Source organism: Strix uralensis, chromosome 7 (genome assembly GCF_047716275.1).
Source record: "Strix uralensis isolate ZFMK-TIS-50842 chromosome 7, bStrUra1, whole genome shotgun sequence".
In the NCBI taxonomy this organism is placed as follows: domain Eukaryota; kingdom Metazoa; phylum Chordata; class Aves; order Strigiformes; family Strigidae; genus Strix; species Strix uralensis.
This window is the reverse complement of record NC_133978.1, coordinates 40,018,341-40,041,578: the sequence shown is the minus strand read 5'-3', so window position 1 is coordinate 40,041,578 and position 23,238 is coordinate 40,018,341. Positions and strand designations below refer to the sequence as shown.

Genomic DNA, 23,238 nt, shown 5'->3' with positions numbered 1-23,238 from the left:
AATGCAAGTGTATATTTGATTACACCCTAATTTACATAAATGCTACATAAACAAAGAAGCACTTCTACCTGGCTATCAGTTGCTTACCATGTTTCTGAGAACCACTTATAATCAAATCTCTTTAGTTGTTACTCTTACACCTGCCATCTGATTACATCAAGGATGTTTTAATTAGCATTTTAAAAAGTAGGCCTGGTGCATTATTCCGGAGGGGAGGTAACGAGCCCAATGTTTCTGCCGAGGCTGTGGAGCAGAGCAGGCTCACACGGACAGACGACGACCGCGTTCAGAGCTGAACGTGCTATGGGTGGAATTTGGACTCGGAAAGTAAGAGCACATTCAACATCTGATTCGGCAAGAACTGTTGCAAACATCATCCGCTAAATTTAGGATTCTGTCATTTGTATTAATGGGCTTGCAATAATTTGTTGATGAACCATTGCTTTTAAAGCTCTTGAATATCTACAGAAATTAGCACTCATTGAGCTGACAGACATCTTTTTTGACTTTTCTGTATCGGCAATCATGGCTTTCTTTCTCATTCTTTCTTTTACTACTCTTATAATTCTCCCTCTAAATTTTTAAAGCAGATGGAGAACTGCAGTTCCCATCCTACTACTATAAACTGTGCTTTGGAACTTACTGAAAGCTATTTATTAAAAATATCTATACTTGTAAATTCTAAGCCTTGTCTCAAGTAGCTTGCTAACTCTGGACACGACACAATTTATTCAGGGCAAACAGAAATTATATACTCCTGACACATTTGCAACACTAAAAAATTAAATATCAAAACAAAATAAAGATTAGTATTTGTACTGTTTAAAACCAAGTGCAATTCAAAATCCAGTTTCTAATTCACTGGCTGGCTTCAACTAATTTTTCCCCTACAACTCCTTGTGTCCAGCTAAAACAAATCAGATACAGAATAATGAATGTGTACCACAAACTTCTTGCAGATAATGAACAGATTGAAAAGCTTCAGGTAAAAGCACTCATAAGGATTTTTAAAAGCAAATAGATTTAAGGAAATTATGCATGTTCCTATGGGTTATGTAACATAGCACAGCGCTTTTATTGGATTACTCAGTCCTCTCTCAGCACTGGTTCGATATGATCTCACCTCTTCCTTTAAAGATATTCTAGTTCCATCAATAAAATATGAAATGTGCAAAGATACTTTAATTCATCCTGTTTAGTAAATCGTCAATAATATCTGCATCCATAATCAAAATTTAGCATCACAGGGATGTGAACCTTGTGATGGTGCTTCCAGCATTTTAGCTGACAGGAATCTTGAGGAAAGTCAATACCAATTTTGTAGTAACTACGCCAGAGCTAGGTCAAAAGTTATCCGTTGCTGTCTTCCCACATATTATTAAGTTCTATTCTGGTATCATTTTTTAGCTATGCAACTAATATAATCCTTACTTGCAAAAGCTTATAGGAAGCTCCCTCCCAGGATTTATGCACATTTCGATGACAAGCATAGCATTAAAGGTGTGTGTATACAAATTGCCTGCATAAAGCAGCCTGTCAGGCTGTGCTCTTAACTTGTAAGGAAAAGAGACTTTCATCAGATTTGCCAGCCTTTATAAAAAACACTTTTTGCAATCACCAAGATAAATACAATCTTCTCTATCAGGATTATATTGAAAATACAAAATTCATTAAAAATTCAATGTATTTTATTCAGCTGCCTATTACTGTCAAAAATCACATTCATATTCTGTTACTATAGATACCATAGTAATTTTCTGCATTACTTCTGTTCATCTAAATACAACTGTCCAACATAACCTCAATGGAGCAATGAAAAAGGTTTTAATTAATCATATGCAAATTGTTCTTTTCCTTTAAAAATAAGCCTCACAAGAGAGATTTAAAAACTGCAGTAACAATGTTTTTATTGCTACTTAAAAATTACAGCTGCATAAGAATAATTTAATCTTAAAGGCGTTTAATGGATATGACTTATCTAAACAGTCTAAATGGTAGAACAGAGAAATGTGTAATTTGGAGTTACTCTGTGAGGTTGCTAGGGTATATTTTAGTTAGCTGTGGAAAAGAAGCAAAACCAACCTTTAATCACAAACAATAAGTAGAGAAGAAATGCAGACACATACAATACATTTGATATACGGTATATTTTGAATATATTACAACCAAAACACCAAAATCCTCTTTTTGAAAATTCAGACTAATTTCATTTTGATGTAGTCAGGTTCCCCTACACCACCCCAGGTCACTCTTCATTTTAGGCATGCGGCTTAACACCACAGGCTCTAATGGCTCACCTGCTGAAAGCCAGAAATAAAAGTACTTCAAGCACTTGATCGGACCTTGCCCTAAAGGCCTGGAAGAGTCAGCCCGCATTTCCTTCTCTCAGGAGTGGAAAAGCATTACTTGAGCACCCTCAGTCAATAATCAGCATCCTCAGCAAGCAAGTTGCCCTTGTCTTAGGGTGCCAGATATAGCCACATTGATTGCTTGTTCACAGAATTGAAGCACAGTCATACAGAAATATAAATGCTCCCTAGCTGTATAAGAGCCCCATTCTTTTATGCAATCTCAATAAAGCCAAATTGATCTTACCATGAAAACTGATTTGACTTCAAACCACCTCAGAATCCCTGGTAATTTATACGCTGTCACATAGATGGTTCTCTCAATCCACATGTTCTGCAAATAGAACATAAACATCACGTTATCAGATTGATAGCTTTTATCTTAAGCAAAGCCTTAAAACATTATAATCAGGAAGAGGAACTGCAGTACGACAGACATTACGAAGCCAGGGGGAAATTTCAAACTGTATCTGCTTGGGGAGATGATGGAGGCACACTGCTTTAAATCTGATGATACATGATTTAGTAGAGAACAACTGCTCTCCCACCAAAGGAGGACACTATGTAAAAGATCCACTGGTTTTACTGGACTGTCATTTTTTCCCATGAGAGCTTTTAAGGACCATCCTCTAAAAAAATAAAACATCTTGATACAGGGGAAGCTTCTTCCCCAGGAGGGCAGAGGGGCTGAGGGATGGGCTCCCCAGGCTGGGTTGGGCCGTCTCCATCCTCCGAGGTTTCAAGACTGCGTGGCAGAAAGGCCCGAGCAGCCAGGCCTGGCCCCAGAACCGGCCCTGCCTGGAACAGAGGGTGGACCTGAGCCCTCCTGAGGTCCCACCCTGACCTGCAGGTCCCGACCTGGATTTGTGATTCTGGGATTTCACCTGAGCTGCAAACTCCAATGGCTTCGCTGTAGCACCTCCTCACTGGTTTGAATTTAAGGATATGTGATTTAACATCTCCTCCTTCACATGTGTGTATTTGCTTCATAACCAATGTCAAAGACATCTCTTGATCCAATTTTGTTAGAACTGGTATATATTGGTCGTTCAGCTTATTTATTGTGAGGCTTTTTAAAAACAGAATTGTTTATTCCATACTCCATTAACAGAAGAAGAGCTTTCAAAGTGATTTAGATAAACCTATATATTTTTTATCTATACTCAAAACATATTGAAAAAGAGGGCTTCCTGCCTCCTCAGCTAAACCCACATAGATTAGCAAATTAGCAATTTTCGCTATAACAGCCACCAAGAGAAGCCAAAGACACTGGAGAGGTCTCTGAATGAATACCCAATCTTAGCTGTAGGAAACCAAATACTCAGCATTTATTGGCACATTGATTAGATTGGAGCCTGCTACTACACAGAAAACCAAGATCTTCACTCAAGAAATGATGCATTAATTTATTACTTTAATTACTACTACTACTTTACTACTAACTGCGCCCACTAGAACCCCTGTGAATAAAATAGTGTCTATAAAAAAGAAAAGGCAATCAACTTGATGTAACCTGTTGTAAACATTTTGATGAATACAAGCTGTGCTCAAAGGGAGTTTTATTGACCATTAGATGAAACAAATGGTTTCGTAAAAAAAAAAAAAAAAAAAAAAGTACTGCTGCAAAAAGATTTTTACAAGATACCTGATTAGAATCTTCATGGCAAGACAAGTATTGGCAAGGCACATCTATCCTTTCGGGTATAACAATTTTAAATTTCTTTCTCAAAATAGTTGGTTTTTAACAAAATAAATGCAGCTTTGTCAGTTTTTTCTATTGGTATAAACCAGAACGTGATAAATTGGTTTAATTGAGTTTTTATGAAAAATAATCACATTTAAACCTAGAATTTATTTTTCAACAACCAAATATAATGAATGGTTCAGATTCTCAAAATGAAGGGGAATAAACAAACAAATCCCCCAAATGTTCCAAGTATTCTTTTTTTTTTTTTTTTACCGCAAATTCATTGTCGGGGTTTTTCTCTCCTTTTCGAACAGGCCGTGAATACTCAAACCGTTGGACTTCGTTCACCCTATAGAAACTGAAAAAAGGGAAAAGCACAATGAAAATCAAATGCTATCTGTTTAGAAATTGCTGCTAAACTCTATTACTAGGAAAAAAGTTTCTGCCTAAACATACAATGCTTATGGGACCACTGTTTTCCAGGGGAAGGATGGAATCTCTGCTAATATTAAGAATACCCATGGAATGCCCTGGCAATTACCACCCCTCCTTGGCTGTGTACAGATTTGTTATACAAAAACAGGAACCAGTTTAAGTGTTATAAAGGAGACTGATAAAATTGCAAAACCAACCTAAACTCACCTCACGATTTGTTCTGACACTGGCCTGTGAAATTTAGATGGTAAATCCAGTTTTGGCTTTACAGTAAAGCACTGAATATCTGAAATCAGGGGTTAAGAACTGAAAAGCGAGTTTCCATCACACAGAACAGGCAGTTCAACGGGAACACGAAGAAAGGACAGAACAACAGAATTAATGCATTCCACCCATAAAGCCAGAAGTCTTGGCCATAAATCCTCGATGTGTGTGGCTGCAGGAGCCGCTGTACAACCCAAGGATACACTGGCCGGAGGAGTTTTTAATGTCATCGCCTGGTGGAGACGTCGTTTTCATTTTTTCTGCATTTGGGAACTGAGTCAACAGCCTTGCTTCGAAGTCTTCGCGGCGTTCATACTCCTTTCCCCGGTAAATGAAGACTTTGTTCTGGAAACAAATCGAGAGGTGAAATCCTAATCCTCAGCAATGAACTGGGATCTCAGAAGCGTTGACTCCAATGCTCCAATAGTTGACAAACATTTAATGCCGACTCAATAAAGCACAAATGGATTTCCTTACCTGTAATTCAGTACTGAGATCATCAAGCACGTGCTTACCTTTAGGCATATGTATAAACTACACTAAATTCAACAGGATCCAAATACATGATTTCAAGAATCTATAAAATAGGTGCCCACTGAAAATGTATTAAGACAAATTATGTCCTCTACCAAATCCAAGATCTTCCTCTGCAATTCCTCTCATCCACCTTTCCCAGCTAAAGGTGGAATGCATGTAAATAAGCAGAATTAGGCTTTTTATACACAAACATTTATTAAAAGGCATTGAGGTGAGCAAGCAAGAGTAGTAGAGAAAAGTATAAACAGAAAACAATGCTAATTTTAGGAGGAAGGTCCAAAGATACTGACTCTTTTCGAAAGACTGATACACCCCAGACTTCATATCAGTCTATTAGATTCTTGCCATTGTACAGTTGCCTGCAGACAGCATAACTTTTAAATTACGTATATTGTATTTCTAAGTATTGGTTTCTTCTTTTAACAATAAAGAAAATTAAGATATATTTTATACAGTCCATTTATATACTGAACAAGCACATTAAATTCTAAAGAAAAATGTAAAACCCAACTTGCATATCTTTAACTGATCAAACATATTGAAGTAAGTTTTGATATGAATGTAACACTTGCATCTGAATATGCTTACCCTCATTACTCATCTCAAAATGAACACTTGGTGAAAAAATTACACAGCACTTATTAGAAAAAGGATGTTAAGACTAGGGGTAGAAAACAGGAATAGTTTACATTTGTCCAGTTGGGTTCAGTTCTGCAACAGTGCCCTTCGAAATGCACATGTGAAAGAATACTCTCTATTTCAGGGAAAAAAAAAAAAAAAAAGAAAAAAGGGCAGATGCCTAAGAGTTGTATATATACCTGTAATTCATGTCTATATACCTGTAATTCACAGGAAAAATTCCAGAAGAAAAAGCTTGTATTGAGGAATTTCCTAATCGGGAAGGCACTTTAATAGCCTATTTTTCAGAGTTTTTACCGCTCATTTATTATAAACTGACCAATCCACGAGGCTTTTGTAAACCAATGTGTTTTCCTGCACTTAAAAAAATCCCATTCAGCTGTGAAGAGAAGAAGCAGTTCCATATTAATATATCGGATTAACGCTGTTTTGCATTGTATCCCTTTGACTACGCAGTTTAACACACTGCTTAACAGGAAAGTTGTGTTATGCTCTCTGTGATTTTGCCTTTTGCATGGCTGAGTTAGAGCTGAGACAGACTCACCCCTGGCTTCTGCTGTGCCTGTTGTGACCCCAAGGCAACCCCTCTCCTGTTAGCAGCTCTGGATCACTGGATATTTGTGATGTTTCTACAGGATAACGTTGCACTTTTGAGAGCAACTGTACCTGTGATAAAATTTCACAACAACTCATAGCAACAATCCCCTTTGCAAAGTTATCAGTGATTTTATTGTACCTTCATCATTTTAAAGATTCCTGATAACACAAGTCTTCCGTATAGGAGTATCATAAAACTGTTGTTCAGCTGGAGAAGAGAAGGCTCCAGGGAGACCTTAGAGTGGCCTCCCAGGACTGAAAGGGGCTACAGAAAAGGGGAGAGGGACTCTTGATCAGGGGGGGAGGGATAGGACAAGGGGTCACAGTTTTAAACTGAGAGAGGGGAGATTTAGATTAGATGTAAGGAAGAAATTCTTCCCTGTGAGGGTGGTGAGGCCCTGGCACAGGTTGCCCAGAGAAGATGTGGCTGCCCCCTCCCTGGAAGGGTTCAAGGCCAGGTTGGACGGGGACCATTCTGTGATTGTGTGATTCTATGATTAAGTGAAAGGTTTATTTCTCAGGATTTTTAAAAGCCCTTCTCTATTTTAATAAACCATGAAAGATCAGCTAACTGCAAGTAATGTGACAAACCCAGCTTTATCAGCACTCAATGGATTCATTCAGTTAGTCAGGCTTCAGCATAGGCTTGGGCTTGCTCCTGGTATTTATTATGACATAATCTGAGAGAGTTAAGATGCAATTACTCAGTTATAAGCAGGAACTCATCTCCTAAATTAGTATTTCCAGGAGGAAACCTACCACCCGCCCCTGGCCTGAGAATAAATCTCTCTGAGTCTCCTGGACTCAGAGAATAATCTGAGAATAGTAATAATTTTTTTTCTTCTATCTTGAACTGCCTTAATCTACTGTAACTCCTCCACAGGGAGAGTCTCTTTCCAAATTGAAAATCCTCAGCTCTTAAGAGAGATACAAGCAGCACAGCAGCTAAATAGCTAACGTGTTATTTCCATGTCACTGACTGCCAAGTGCAGAGACTCATGATACAGGTGCAATTCAGATGTGTTCAATCCCCATCCTCCTTTAGCCACTAACTCAACTCCAGAGCAATCCTGGTATCAGCAAAAAAAATCTAAAATGTTACTAGATTTATGTTGCTGGCATCAACCACGTGACATATGTTTTAAATTGACACATGACTCAGGAAAATCAATGATAAAAGATTGCTTTTAAAGGTATCACACACATCTCCGATTTAATTTTGGTGACTATGCTGGAAAGGACATTCACATGAAAACATGGTCACGTACAAAAGGTTTCTCTATCATACTCTCGTGTATATATGTATATACACACACACACACACCTTTCAGGCAAAAATGTCACCATTTCAGATGGTGCTGCTTATTACCCTGATTTAGGGATCGGGTGGTATATCTTGATACCCTGAAGAAGTATAAAGTATTGGATATCTTTGAAGAAAAAGCTTCTCTACTAAAATTCAACTATTCCATATTAGAAACTGGAAAGGAAAAAAACAACATTTGTTTTATACACCTGAAAACCAACCATCAATGTTAGGTAGATTGTAAATAACGCACTGTAATGTACTTTCTCCAACCTAGGGCAATTTCCAAAGCAAGAAATCTTGCTACCGTCTGTGGAAAAATGTTGGACACTTACCCTTATGAATGTTGGAAATCCCTGGCCATAGTACCCAACAGCAAAATAGTCTGGTTTTGGTCTTATCACTTTCACAATGTTTTCATAGAACTGAGCTTGCTTCCTCTGCAAAATAAATAGGAGGAATTTTAATGACCGAAATTTTAAGGAGATTCCTGGTACTTAAGATAAAGAACTCCTTTATGTGTATCTCTAACTTAAAGATGTCTATGTTTCATTCGTCCCTTTTTCTTCACCTTTCTATCAGATATATGCTAATATTTTGAAATACTAGACTGTAGCCATTATTTTTATGCTCATCTTGGTGAACCTCACTGGTCCATATCCAGTACTTCAATTTTGATGAGGCCAGGAATTCACAAGGCAGCCTGAATTCCCTTCGGCTGTGACACTGCTGATGCCGAAACACTGGAATGATGAAGCACGTACCGCCCAAGCCAGCTCATCTCGATGGTGCTGACGTCTCAGTTTTCGGCTGCTACATTTCATTACATTTTTCTACTACTTCTTTTCCCTATTTACAACTATTTATTTGCACACAGAAAGCATGCAGTTGAGAATGCAGAAAAATTTAACTTTTGGAAAAAAAACATGCATGTCAGACACCGTCTGTTTTCAAAGCCGAATCCTTCTTTTATCTCAAATGATGAAATAATAACAAATGTGCAGCTTCAGACTATCTGCTCATTAACTTATTTTTAGTCTATTACTTTCTGTGAGAGAATGAATTCTGATTTGGGGTGAGGTTTACTACTCTCCCCTACAAGAGGTAACAGTGAATGGCAAGAAGACTTCAAAGACCCAAATCTGTCGTGTATTTCTCAGTTCACCACTAGCAAAAATATTTTGTCATTTGTGAATTGTATTAGAGTCTAATATTTAATATTGCTCGAATAAAAGAGGCAATAGGGAGAACAGAAAGAAACAAGAAACTTTTAAATTTTACTGTGGGGGAAAAAAAGAGCTAGCATGCTAATGCTGTTCAGCATGGGGTATATGAGACCTGGCTCACGTGGGAGCGTGAATTTTGATCTTTGCCTTATTAGGGATGAATGCCCAATGCACGCAGGTACTTATTTTTGTGACATCTCTCTCAGTTTCTCCTGTCTGATAAATAAAGAGCAGATAAACTCGGTTGTCTGATGTGAGAATTGGAAGTTCTGGGTCTCCCCTATTAGAAGAGGGAGAAACTCCATTTCCATACGCAGATGAACACCTGGTTTACACCACTGCCTGAAATTATGTAACTTAATGTAAATAATGACATATTTACTGTGCAAGAGAAATGGTGAAAAATACATAACTCAGTATTATCAGCTACAATGTATAAAGTGTAAATTCAGGCTCTTCCAAAATGGGTTCAGTACGGTAAGTAAAGAGTGGTTGCCTTTGTGACAAAGCCATTCATGTTCCCACGTGCAAGCATAAAGGAGATGGAAAATTAAAAATAAGGTGCTCAGAGAGTAGCTACCCGCTAGTGAATAATCATATCTGACACATGAGCATCATTTCTAGCTGAGGAACAATCTCTACCAGATTCCTTTTATATTGAAATGAAAAATATTCTCTACTGAACATAGCTCTACCAACAGTAGTGCAGGCAGCAGACCAAGGACGACCCTTCTGGCACACCACAGCACCTGAGAAATGCTCTGCGTACACATCCCTTACCTCCTGCAGTACAAAGCATCGTGAAACCAGGCTCCAGATTTGTTAGACAAATCAATACAACCAGTCTGACACTAAAACCACTTAAAATGCCACAAAAGGAGGACCATCAAAAAGGGCTATAAATTCAGCTCTAGGACAAAACAAAGAAGATGATGTAAAGGAGTGAAGAAACCATAAAATTGAGAGAAGTGGTATTTACCTTTATTCTTTCCTCCCCAAGAAGGGATATTCTGGGGAGATGGGGATGAGATGCTTCTGTGGAGATGGCTCCTAGCCACCTTCAAACTGAGCACTGGTGTCAGCAGCGAAAGAGGGTGCAATGACACCGTATTAATGCCCAGCTCAGACCGACTGGGATAAAGCAGATAAAAAATTCAAAGAAATTAAGGACTCCGGTGAGTGCAAAGGTAAAACGTATCAAAAAGTCAAGAGTTTTCAGAACCAAACTGGAATCATGTCCCAACTCCTGTGAAAATGGTTGAGAAGTTATGAGGGACAATGACAGCTGCCATTTATCATTTTGGAGAAGAGCAGGAGAAAAAAAACGGTGCAGGCATAATGAATGGGTAACATCAGGGCAAAAATAACTGACTCTAGACATGAATGCTTGGGGATTATTCATACCTAAAAAAAGAAATGTGAATATGGAAAGACACTTGAGAGAGAATGGGGATTTTTTCATGTTCCCATTTATATTTAAATTCCAAATTTCCTTTTATACCCCAAATAAATCAGCTTAACATTATCGAAATATTTTTCTTTCAGCTAAAAAAAAAAAAAAAATTTCAATCTTTTTCAGGCACTCCAGTGGTAGCCAGTTAATCAACATTCGTCCAACAAAGCCAAAGAAGGCATCTATTTCTGCATTTTACTGTCATAAGAGAGATTTGCAATGGAATTTTAAAAGCTTAGAAATACTGCAAAAGTTGTTGTAGTGTCTATGTCATTAAAAAAACCTACCAGCAGTTCACTGAGTTGTTCATAATCAAACATTTCATTTTCATACTGTTCTGCAAGTTCTTTACCCAAGGCAATGGCCTCTTCCCACATCTGTTGAAAAAAAGCCACAAAACAACAAAAAACCTGAATTACAAACCTTGGTTAAACAATAACATTGAAATAAAATAAATCTTAATAAAGCACAATAAAATGCATTGTGTCACATGCCTGCAAACACTGTGCATCTGACGTGCCAAATAGCTGTGGCAGCATTACCCACGTCTCTATTTGATGCAAATCAAGTAAAATGATCAAATTGCTTCAGAAATAAAATTATTCCTGCTAGCCCAACTAGATATCCAATAATGTGTAAACACGACCTGCCCTCAAAGAAACCCAAAACCCAGGACTTTGGATAGATGCTGTTGATTGATTATAGTTCATAATCACCTCTCTCTCCCTCTAATATCCATAATCTATATTAGACAGGACAGGCAATTTGCAGATACTGCTTTGAACAAATATTCATTATATTTCCATTGGGTTTTTTTCCTCTCTTGTTCTTCAACCATGAAATTCAGCAGCCGTCTCAACTGACCCAAAGAAATTTAACAATATCCTTCAACTCTTCAGAAGCCAACAATCTTAATGAGGAGCAGCAAGAATGTTTTTAAATGTGTATTTCTCACATTTTTCTATTCTAAATATAAAGAACCACTCAACCCCAAAAAGATGCTTAAATTATTACACCAGGCTATGTAAGATCAAACTTGATGATTTTTCTTTGCTACTGAAATTTGGCTGGCACTGCTGACCTCACTTTATTAAAAAAAATGAGATTTGGAATGAGTGATAAATCTATTTGGTTTGTATTACCCTTCATCTTACATTTAAATCCCCTGTCCACACCACCTAATTCTCCTCTCAGCATCAGGCCACATGGTCCTTGCCCTGGTGCAATACTGAGATGGCTGCAGCTGCCCAAGAGCAGTCGGATGAAGGAGGGCTGAGGAAAAGGACTGAACATGTTTCCCCATCGCTCCCCGAAAACATCCACCTTTGGGAACGAAGAGCTTGAGGTGAAGCACCACAGCTTCCAAAGACGGTGGGAGTTGGGTGCTGGGGAGGGAGAAGGGGAACGGTGCTCCTGGGGAAACCTTCACGCACACAACTGAGTCCTGCATCCACCCCATACAGATGCCCCAATCCCATCCTCTTTAAAGCACTAAGTAAATAAGAAATATTTTACACCCCCCAGACACCCTGAAAACCAAAAGCCCCTCAAAACACACAAATGAAATCCCACCACTCAAAGACCAAAATCAACGTCGGGTGAATTTTATTTGTCTTTTGATCTGCAAGTTGAAATCACATTGCTTTGTATATCAGGAAAACTTGGAAAAAAATAAGACTTTTAGGAAAATTCCTAGTTCTAGCTACTGATTTAAAAATACAAGTAAAACACTGAACATTCATATGACTGTCAGTACAACCAAGACTACTGCCAGCACTGGCTGAGGAGTCAGGCAGGGCACAGCTACCTGTGATTTAGTGGCACAAACACCAGACTGGGACCTAGAATACCATTTTTTCCCTAGGAATTGGCAATTTGGAGCCCAGCTAGGCTGAATACTCAGTAAGCCTTCCCCCACATGGAACACGCCAATGCCACAAAAGGAAGAGGTGGCTTGGGTCCCACCGGTTTGCCCTCTGTCCCTGCTCCTCCCTGGAAATGAGGAGCCAATTTTCAAGTGGAGGGCACCCATCCTGCAAACCCAAGGATGGACTGAAAAATTGTACTGACAGACTGAGAGGGAAGCAGCAGCCTGAAGAAGCTGGGAGCTACTGATGGTGGAGGAGATGAGGAGCTGCAAAAGGAAAAATAGTTACAAGAGACTGCAGAGAGAAAGGACAGAGATTTATGCTCTCGAAGTAAGGGAGTGAAGTGAAGAGAAAATATGGGCCAGAAACTACATTGGTATGGCTGAGGGAAAATGAGCTTTTGAGTTCTCAAGAAAACAAATGGGCAGATGCTTGGGCAAGCAGAGACTGAGCAGTGACCTAATTTGAGACAGAAACATGATGGATACTCACAAGGGGCAGAGCCTGGTACCTACATTAACATTTCCTTACAGCTCCACGTGATGTTTGACCCCTTCTCTTGATTCTTCTCATTTCTACAACAAGGTTCATAATATTATTTATCTAGGGAAGAGGACTGGAACGAGCATGAGTTACCTCATGTTTGTAAAGTGCCTTGAAGATGAAAAATCGCATCAGAATGACTAATTACAATCATCGTAATGAGGGATCACGTCTGCAGGAAATCACAAGGCGGATTGTACACTCTGCAACGCAATTTTTGTAAACGGAAGGATCTGAATGTTTTTATCTGTATTATGTATCTAATCTACAATGATGATACAGAGCATATTTTTATTTCTAAACAAAAATTAACATGAGTTTAAGAGCAAAAGCGTATTTGAAGAAAATGGAGTACATTTTCACATGCTAGGCTGAGTTGATTTTGACTCAGAAGAGCAATATACTACCAATGTACAGAAACTAAAGTAATTTTCAGTTGTTTGGTAAGTCAGCAAGTGAAACCTTTCAAAATCACTTAACTTTTCTTCATATTGACTGCCATTTTCTTTTTAACTTCAGTCATCCATAACTTCTGCACATTTTCATTTCAAAGAAAATGGTGTTACCATAATTTTCCTTGCCCTGGTTCTGTTTGTGTGTTCCAGATTTAACCAGTCCCTCTCCAAAATCGAAGCACTTCTACTCTCTTTTCTGTTGTGAAAATATTTATAGATGATCTCAGGCAAACAGCTTTGGAGCTGTTTGGAAATAAATGGAAGTCTAAATAATTTTAGATTTGCATCGACACCGTAAACAAACTCATTCAGTTCTTCCACTGAATCCCGGATAAGCACAGACGTTGCGACGCATTTGCAAAGCATGTCTGGCAACTTGAAGCACCAGCTCGGTGCTCAGGCTGTGTGATGTTTAACGCTAACTAACTGCACCTGATCATCAAGAGGCAGGGGTTTCCGGATTAGCGGTGGGAGGAGAGGAGCTGAGCGGGCTGAAACGCCGTGTTGGCATTGCTCAGCATGAGTGCCATCGTGCCACCACAGTGAGCCCGACCCAGACTGTCATCTATAGTGCTGCAATGCTCTGGAGCCCATCAACGCTTCAGGAAAGACATGGACCTGTTGGAGCAGGTCCAGAGGAGGCCACAGAGATTCTTGGGGGGCTGGAGCACCTCCCCTGTGAGGACAGGCTGAGAGAGTTGGGGGGGTACAGCTGGAGAAGAGATGGCTCCAGGGAGACCTTAGAGCGGCCTCCCAGGACTTAAAGGGGCTACAGGAAAGGGGGGAGGGACTCTTGATCGGGGGTGTAGGGATAGGACAAGGGGTCACGGTTTTAAACTGAAAGAGGGGAGATTTAGATTGGATATAAGGAAGAAATTCTTCCCTGTGAGGGTGGTGAGACCCTGGCACAGGTTGCCCAGAGAAGCTGTGGCTGCCCCCTCCCTGGAAGGGTTCAAGGCCAGGTTGGACGGGGCTTTGGGCAACCTGGGCTAGTGGAAGGTGTCTCTGCCTGTGGCAGGGGGGTGGGACTGGATGATCTTTAAGGTCCCTTCCAACCCAAACCAGTCTGTGATTCTAAAACCAGACCTGTGCTGTCAAAGGCACTGCGTACACATCAATGCTTATAGGTAGCACAGCACTGCCACCAATTAAATAACAACTTTAGCAGAATGAAATCTTGGTTTTGATTCCCCTCCCCCCCCCCCCCCCTTGTCAGCCAAGTGTAAACACACTGGAGCAGAGGCTCCATTTCTGTTGCACCTACCTCAACCTGAACAAACCCTTTAGATGTTACTGAATATTAATATTAATAATGAATTTTATAAATGTTTCAGAGCCTAAAAAATGAATCCTCAAATTAAATATGATATCAATTTAATTCACCTACAATAAAGACACAGTAATCGCACAATCCTAGCATCCTTCCTAGTAACCATTCCCCTACCTGTAAGTGGAGAAGAATAGGAAAAAAACAGGTATTATGAGCCACATTTGCTTCTGCCTTAAATTACTGGAATTACTTTAAAAATTCTTTAAAAGTTAGTTTACAAGTTATACTGCTCATATTTTGTCACATTATTTTTAATGGAACACTTTCAGGTATAGAGAAGAGATAAAACTATCCTACGGCAAATACATGATAAAAGTGCCTCACTGTGGGAAAAGATTCTTTCCATTTTTGCCAGCCTCTAAGCTGGCACCTCTCCAGCCGAGGGATCTGTCTTAGAGAAAAGCAACTACTTTTTGTTGCTGCTACCTCTTAAAAATCCCAGTCTGCTCCAACATCTCTATTTTGAAATCCAATTGTCCGGTTCAATCCTCTGAAGGAACAACAAGAAGTTGTATTATAAAACTCAATTTGTAAAATGCCAAGTGCTCTGAACTCCAGAGGTCCACGAGTCCATTAACCACCCGGCTTCTCCCTCGGCCGTTTGCACAGCTGGACCACAACACCTGCAACATCTCCAAAAACAGAACCAAAGCCGGTAATTTTTCCAACACCGTAACAGAAGCAGGAACTGTGTGTTTAAAATCCCCTGCACAACCCTCCGAAAAATTTCTCTGTTTACTACAGAGCAAATTTATTCAGGTGAGGACAGCATGGCTGTGGCAAAGGATCCTGATAAATGAAATCTATATTCTTGAAGGTCAATAACTCCCAATCTGCTGCCTCACAGATTTCCTGCCTTGGAAGGTTTCCCAGGTTTGCCTAGGACATGGCAGGTCTTCTGGAGGAATGAGCCGTACAGGGAGCTACTACACAGGATTTGTACGGTGTACAACTCATTAATGTGAGAAACAATTTATCTGGAGAGTGTACCAGAGAGAGAGGTTGGCGATAGAGGAAGGAAAATGCTTCTTTTATACTGAAGGCGTAAGAAAAATGTGTATAGCCTAAATTTAGTTGTGTAGACATGAGCTGCAAATTGTTATGGGAAAGACTTTGACGATGCAGAAGGAGATCTTTTTAGGGAAAACCGAGCAATTCAATTTATTTTTGAAGCTGGATTGCTTGTTGCCCAGAAAGAACTGCAGCATCCAATTTAGTTTTGGAGGTTCTTTAATAGCAGCAAAGGAGGATCTTAGGATACTTCTTAGCTCCTGCTGAGTTAACGGTCAGTAAAAATAAAATAGTCTAGGGTAACAATATTATCATGCAATATTCTGATGTATGAGGGACATTCCAAGCTGTTTAAATTTCAGATAGTGTTAATTAACCATCATGTAAGCTTAATATTTTAAATGAAATGTCAAAACACAGTATTTCCCTATTGCTAGTATTGCATTCAAGATATGTTAGATATAGCCATGCTTGGAAACCCTTTAAAAGAATTTACTATATTCCTTTGGAACATGGTCAAACACTGTATCTTTCCCCTCTGAAAACTGTCTCTGTCCTTCACAGTTCTCAGGACGGGCTCACGATCTGATGTGGGGTATGAGCTGGACATGAGCCTCGCGCCAATTTTTGGCAGACAGGTGAATTTCACCACTATCTTCTTAGATGGAAGAAAAAGCCATTTGATGCCATCCTGTGAGCTGGAAAAAATCCACATTTTAAGCCAAAGCATGGCATTTACTGCGTAGTTTCAAATACTTTGTGTTTTGTAGCTCCAGTAAAAGCTTCTTTTTTGTGGGGGCTGTGGGGGGGAAGAGAAGGGAAATAAAGGAGGAGCAGAAACAAATGAGCAGTGTGCATTTATTTACTTTTTTCTCCCTGGGACCAACGCTTTCAATTTATGAAGGAGCAGTGGAAAACACATACTGATTTATAGACTGCGGCATCCACTGGCAAACTTGAAACTCGTTGCTGTTTGTACATTTTATCGTGCAGGAGTAAGAATGCTGCTGCTTCCTTTATGGCTCCAGAGACCACACAGGCCTGTTTAAAAAGAAAATCTTATCTTTGTCAATGACACCGACCATTTCTTGGCTTCAGTAGTTCATTAGCGCTGACTAACATCAACTGCTCCACATGGGCAAAATTTTACCTCCTTCCCTACTACCACTATTTTTCCTTCTTGTTCTGAGATACTCTAACCTACCAATTTTGAAAGTCCCAGGATTAAGGGCTTTGTTGAAAATTACAAAGCTTCAGCAAAACACAGAAAGAGCAAACACTTCAGAGCAGTTCAAAGGATAGGTTAGACTGCCGTGATAAGCGTGAAGATAAGGCTTTTAAGGGCAAAAGCCAAGAGAGATGGAGATGAGACTGGAAAGTGCAACGCGGTGGAGAATAATAATCAAGGAGAGAAAACTAGGTGTATACTAGGGAAACTTGAAAGTAACAACATTTAATTTTGGAAACAAGTTGCTTAGAAGAGTAATGAAAAGTATTACTAATAAGGAATCAAATCCATGAAGCAGAAGAACAGCAAAATACAGAAGTTGTATCTGAAAATGCTAATTTACTAAAGGTGAAAGGTGTACTTCAGAAGATTGGTTTAAGGACGAAAAATCAAATAGAAGTAAAAAAGCAAGCTTCCTAAGAATAACATATTAAAAAATAGAAATAAAAATGCGGAATCTTAACTGGATCTCAAACTACAAATAACAGGGATATTCATGGTGAAGGCTAGTATTTTGTTCTCAGCCAAAATGAGATGCCTGCACTCCTGCTTTCAGTGCAAGCCCACGCTCCGTATTGTTAAATCACAAATTTCTCAGGCACTTCTGGTCTAGAAGTGAAAGGTGCACTCCATTACAGTCTGTATATGGAGGATTATACCTTCCTCTAAATTCATCTCCCATGAATACTAATATTTAGGGAATAAGCCTCATTCCCCCTGGGAAATTACTCCGTTAAGAGAAAGGGATCATCATTTTTGAGAGGCTGAACTACACCATCCTTTAAAAAAAGAAAAGTCAACATTTTAAAACCAAGTGTCACCTTTTAGAAAATCCCTCTCCTTCATTTCTTCTACATAATGTTTCCAAGCACATCTATCTCCCCTCTCGAGTCCACCGCTTACCCACTGGGCTAGAGAGGAAGAGGCACAGTCTCACAACAACTTTAAAGCAAAAACTTCTGTAAAAGCCTGGACGTAGCTCTGCAGCTCTCCAGGCTACAGTGACCTTCTTTTGACATCTCTTGTGAACTTTACGGCAAGAGAAAACAAAGCAGTGGGATCAACCCAGAGTGAATTGCCAGGCAGGGACACAGCCGGGTGATTATGGTAAAACAAAAGATGAACTGGTTAGTATATCGATAGAGTCTTCTACAAATGCACAGCAAATACTCTTTTGGATGTGTCACTGATCACAGAACGGTGTAGTTAAAGTAGCTGCCGGACTGCAATTGCAAAGTGTGTAGGTAAATGTAAGAAGTTGATTTAACCCAAGGACAGAACATCCCAAATGAGAGGATTCCCTTAATTCTATGGTGGAAACTTCAAGTTTGAACTTCCTGACATTTGAAAATTCATATAAGGTGCTCATATTCTCAGTGTATATTGATTTTCTTTTTCCTTTTCATTGAACAATACAAAAAGTTGAAAGTTATCACCAACTTGAGTGACCAGATAATGAGAGGAGAAATATCTGTAACTAGGGAAGGCTGCTTTGAAAATGAATCATCTCCACACACACACAGAAAAATCACACAGGAGTCCTATGACTTGAGTTACGCAAAGGAATAGGAGTAAGTAATCACAGTGGTCCCTTTGATATCATTGTTCACCAAAAATTTTCAGAGTAATGAAGATTCAGTTCTTTAACTATGAGGGAAAGGAAAAACACTGAATTTTCAGTGCTTTTTCTTTCAAAAGCAGGCAGAGCCTTCTCTCATTTCTAGTTGTAAAATCTGAAAAATTTAAGAATGGTTATTCAGTCGAACAACAGTCTCTCAAGCGTGGATGCCGTGCTGTGTAATGTGGCGCAGGCTGGAAAGTAAGCAGCAGGTATTTTGCCTGCTGTTTATATAAACAGCTCATTAGTGCTATCAGCAGAAACGGGTGGGTACAACTTTAAGACAGGCTGTTTTCAATGTAGATATAAAGGATGCTGCAGCTTTTAATTTACAGCTAAAACGCGTCGGCCTGGTGCTCAGAAGAACAATTCCCCCCGCCTGTATACTAGCACCATAAAAGACTAACTGTGAAGCCATAAAGATGTAAAACAACAAAATAAAAACATGCGATTTCTGTCTTTTCCTTTCCAGAGAGGAATGTAATATTAAAATACACTTTTAAAGCAGCTATGACCCTAATTCTAACGAGGTTCTCCTTGCCCGCTGTTAAAGGGTTAGTAAAAGCTTTTTGGGCAGCAGAAGTGTGCTGTGCAAACCAACAGTATCCTCTGTGTAAGCACCACGGCACCTACACAAGCCCCAGCCCCACTGGGTTTGAGCAGCCCGGCTCTGTCCCAGTCTAGAACTACAATTTTCTGAGCATCATTTATCAGCAACTTCTAAATATTGCATTAAGATAAGGTATAAAATTTGACCTTTTAAGCAAAGTTTCTATCAAAATACTGATCTGATTCTGCTAAGAACTTACTTGGAAAACATGAGCTGGTTGGATAATATTCTAGTTCTACCAGAAGATGACATTTTTGTTTGCACTACATTTATGCAACAAAGATTGTTTTTAAAAACCCAAGTTTATGTTCCTGAAATATTCTGACAAAGAGATCTCTACATCTGTATTTAAACATTTTGTGCATGAAATATCCAAACACTGATACATCCCTACATCTCCCTGTCTACCAAATTAAACCCCTTCATCTCTGTGCACTCTCCCCTTCCCACCATGCGATGCCGGATGCAAATCCATCTTGCAATAAAAGATGCGATTGCCATGAAATATTCTCATCCAAGGATATTTCTGCCTTCTTATGATGTGAACCACAGACATCCACTCTCTGAGGAAATTATTTTGTGTGCATGAGAAAAAACAAGGGTAGCTGAAGGATTGTATTAGCTATTGTAATTGCCAGAAAAAGTAAGTCCCCCAAATTACATGCATCACTTTTTTATTTTCTCCGTGGCATCATATGCACATATATTTACCCTTAACACAGCACTTATAAATGTACCATTGATTTCTTTTTACTTTTTTTTAGTATCATTATCTTTAAGTGCTAGCTGGTGGACCATTTACATAAAGCACTCCAAATAACTTATAATAAGTTAAAGCTCCCTGAAGGTCACTGGATGCAAGCTATGTTTACTATTCAACTTATAAGTTAGAGAGAAAAGCAATGAAACATATTTGGACTTTTTATTTTCCTTTTTACCTTGCCCTTGTCAAAGTAATGGATAATTTCTTGATATAGTTGATCTTTCAACTGTCCTTGAGTAGCAGCCTGGTATCCATCCCGCTGGGTAAGATGTGCTGCACATGCTTCTTCTGACCACTAAATCATACAAGAAAGAGGGGAAAAGTGAAAACAAATCAAAAGTTATGAAATATGTCAGTAAAATTAGGCTAAAGAAAATACACATTTTTTATTTGAACAACTGGTACCACAGCTAATTCGCTAACAAAGATTTTTTTTTTTTTTTTGCAGTTGTGTACTGTGATTCCCTGGGCACAAGACCATTTATTTGAATGCTGTAATTGGAGGCTAATTACATATATCAGCTGGAAGGAAGCTTCTTGAGGTGGCTTCATCTCCTCAAGTGAGTTTGATGATCTTGACCTTGGCCTGCTGATGGTACAACCTGCTGAATGCATAACGAACTCTTGCAGGTTTATGTTGAGAGAAGGCCCGAAGCCAAGATACATCACTTCAAATGGGAAGGACCACAGGCACAGAAATTAAACTGCTAAAATTCATCGAGAACGCTTGGAGGCGTGGAAGAGTGCCACTAACTTTATACAGCCTGTCTGCAATTAGTAGCTCTTGCTCTTCTAGCAAAAGCCTAACACATGAGGAGCCAGGCCCAGACATTAAATGGATTTCCTCCTAGACCTGAGAGGACCAGGCAATTCCCTACACCTTTCTTCCTTGCACCTGCATATTCTGGTGTCCAGGGAGGGACAGATACAGCTGAAACCTCTGGACTCCAGTATTTGCATCACCCCTTTTTCACCTCCCACTAATATTTCCTATGACCTACCCAGGGATGAGACAATTGTGGAGCCTTTTCCCTAGACAGGACACTAAGACTATAGCCTACCTTTCCACAACTGCCTATTTTCATGAGGCTAGCTGGAAATTAATACCTTAGAGACTCACCAACGTCTATCAAATCAAATGACAAACCTCCCTGAAATCAAATACAACTTCTCATAGACCTTTTTCAGTCAGGGACAGGTGCCCCAACAGGACTTGTTGCCTTAAGAAACCGAGTTCAAAAAAATAAATTAAAGAACTGTTCACTTTCTTCTCTGAAAATCAGAGTTACTAAGGGGGGAGGACTGCCCTCTGAAATAAAATGGCATAACTTTAGGAAAAGAGGAAAAGATCATGTCGAGATCAGCAACTTAGATTTATTCACAGAACTGCTGTTACATCACCCAGTTTTACCCCCTAGATCTCATTAAATTTCACCCAATTACTTCTTAAATTGGCCAAAACATTTGTCTTTGGATAAAACAGACAATTTTGACCACTTTGTACTGCAAAGTTGTATTTCTGAGCAATGAAAACCTCACGGTGTCTGCAGTGCAATGGCATTTTTTCCAGCATACTAAGAGCTTCTATCTTCTGTTAGTTTTGAACATCTTAATTTTGACTAAATGGGTAAAAAATACAACTAAAATGTCTTTTCTTAAGTGTGCTTCATCAGCTAGCAGTAATCTGGAGAAAATGACGGTGGCTCTCTCACCACAGACACAGCCTTCTCACAAATTTAAAGGTGAAATTCTCGAAAGCTCTCAGTCTTGACCTAAACGTGATCCCATTAAAATCAGTGTGATGAAATATATGCCAATGATGACTGTCATTGAAAATCCTGCCCTCAAGGTTTGACAGAAAAACTCAATTGCTTAAAGTTACACACACCACAATATTGCTGCTTCTCAAGCAATACTGAACTCCTCCATCCACTGCCAACTACTGGTAGTAACAAGATATTGTATTAGATAGATTGATACACTTTTATAATAAAATAATTCCAAGCTATAATGTAATTATCTTTATAAACAAACATCTGCTTAGTGATGTAAACCTGTGACATCTTTTATCTGCCATCTTCTATCAATTTGAATTATAAGAAAAGAAAATTGGGTATTTCTTGCCAATAAATTAGAGTAGATTAGGATACTCATCTGGTCTCTGAAGACATTCTGTAAGAAAAACAAAAACTGGCTAAACTCTAATTTAAGGTGACATAAAGCATAGTGACTAACAAGTTCAAGCCACAATAGGTAAAAGTTTGAACGACATTTTATGGCATGGTTTATTGCATCATTTTTCCAGAAAACACAGCACCTGTGGAAGGAAATGAATGCTTTACCTTGTCTAAAAGGTTCATTCATGTGAAGTGTGATGAGCAAGTATTACACACCTTGGCAGTCCTGTTTTATGTCCCTCCTGGGAATGAGAGAGATCTCTGCAGCCCCGGACTCAGCAAGTTACTCACTTGAACTTGCACCCACAGGCAACCACCCGCCCCAGTGTGTGTGATGGAAGGTGTCAGAGCCATCTCCTCACATCTTCACCTCTCTGACACACATCTCGGCACAGAAAATGTCACTACCAAAGTGACTGCATCCAGCAGGCTGTGGCCAGCAACTGCCCCCTCTTTGATGTCAAAAGCTATCGCTACACTGCTTTTGCACTCCAGCTGAATCCTACTGATGTTTACTTGTGTAATAAGCCTCTATTTATTTTAAAATACAGTAAATACATTTTCAAAGTGTCTTAATTTAAATTGCACATGTATGTTCTGCATCATGTTTAGTCTTCTTATAGCTTGGATGCAGTTTACTCAGTTTTAAGGTACGAATAATTCTCAGTGCATCCGTTAGAATTATTTCATTTAACACCTTCCACTTTTCAACTTCAAAATAGGTATTTTACACTCGCATTTCGCTTGGGACTGCTGAGATTAAATCAAAGATTGCTAAGAACAATTTGCAGCTTAGAACGAGATAAATTTCCTTTTTGAAATGGGGTGTCATTAGCATAGTTTCTGTAAAAATATTGAAGGCTTGCAGTAATACAGAAGGTTGCAATACACTCGTCATTGGCACGAGAAAGAGATGAAAGGGAAAATGCAGTTCTCAATTATTCCATTCCTGACTCTGCCCCATACGACCATGGGTGCTTCTGTCCTTGAGGGGAGCAGAAAGAGATATAGGTCTCTCTTCAGAGAGAAAGATTTCACTGTAGGTGGTGAGATGTGAGGAAGAACAATGGGACTAAAGCAAATGCTTCAGAAAACATTAATTCTTATCAAACTTAGATTTTTACTTTTTCTATTGACTGCTTT

General features: G+C 39.2%; 1 protein-coding gene across 4 annotated transcripts in view; it reads right to left on the bottom strand.

Moving 5' to 3' along the window:
* DOCK1 (dedicator of cytokinesis 1) overlaps positions 1-23,238 on the bottom strand; it is a 312,454-nt gene that overhangs the window by 36,820 nt on the left and 252,396 nt on the right. For 3 of the 4 annotated variants that reach the window (XM_074875532.1, XM_074875533.1, XM_074875534.1), the window contains 7 exons: positions 20,094-20,213; positions 10,780-10,869; positions 8,149-8,253; positions 4,938-5,079; positions 4,678-4,756; positions 4,309-4,393; positions 2,596-2,682 (listed from right to left, as the gene is read on the bottom strand). In XM_074875532.1, coding sequence (XP_074731633.1) covers positions 2,596-2,682; positions 4,309-4,393; positions 4,678-4,756; positions 4,938-5,079; positions 8,149-8,253; positions 10,780-10,869; positions 20,094-20,213 — 708 coding nt within the window. Of the gene's footprint in view, positions 1-2,595; positions 2,683-4,308; positions 4,394-4,677; positions 4,757-4,937; positions 5,080-8,148; positions 8,254-10,779; positions 10,870-20,093; positions 20,214-23,238 lie in introns of those variants that run through there. The other variant, XM_074875535.1, reaches the window with a different exon arrangement.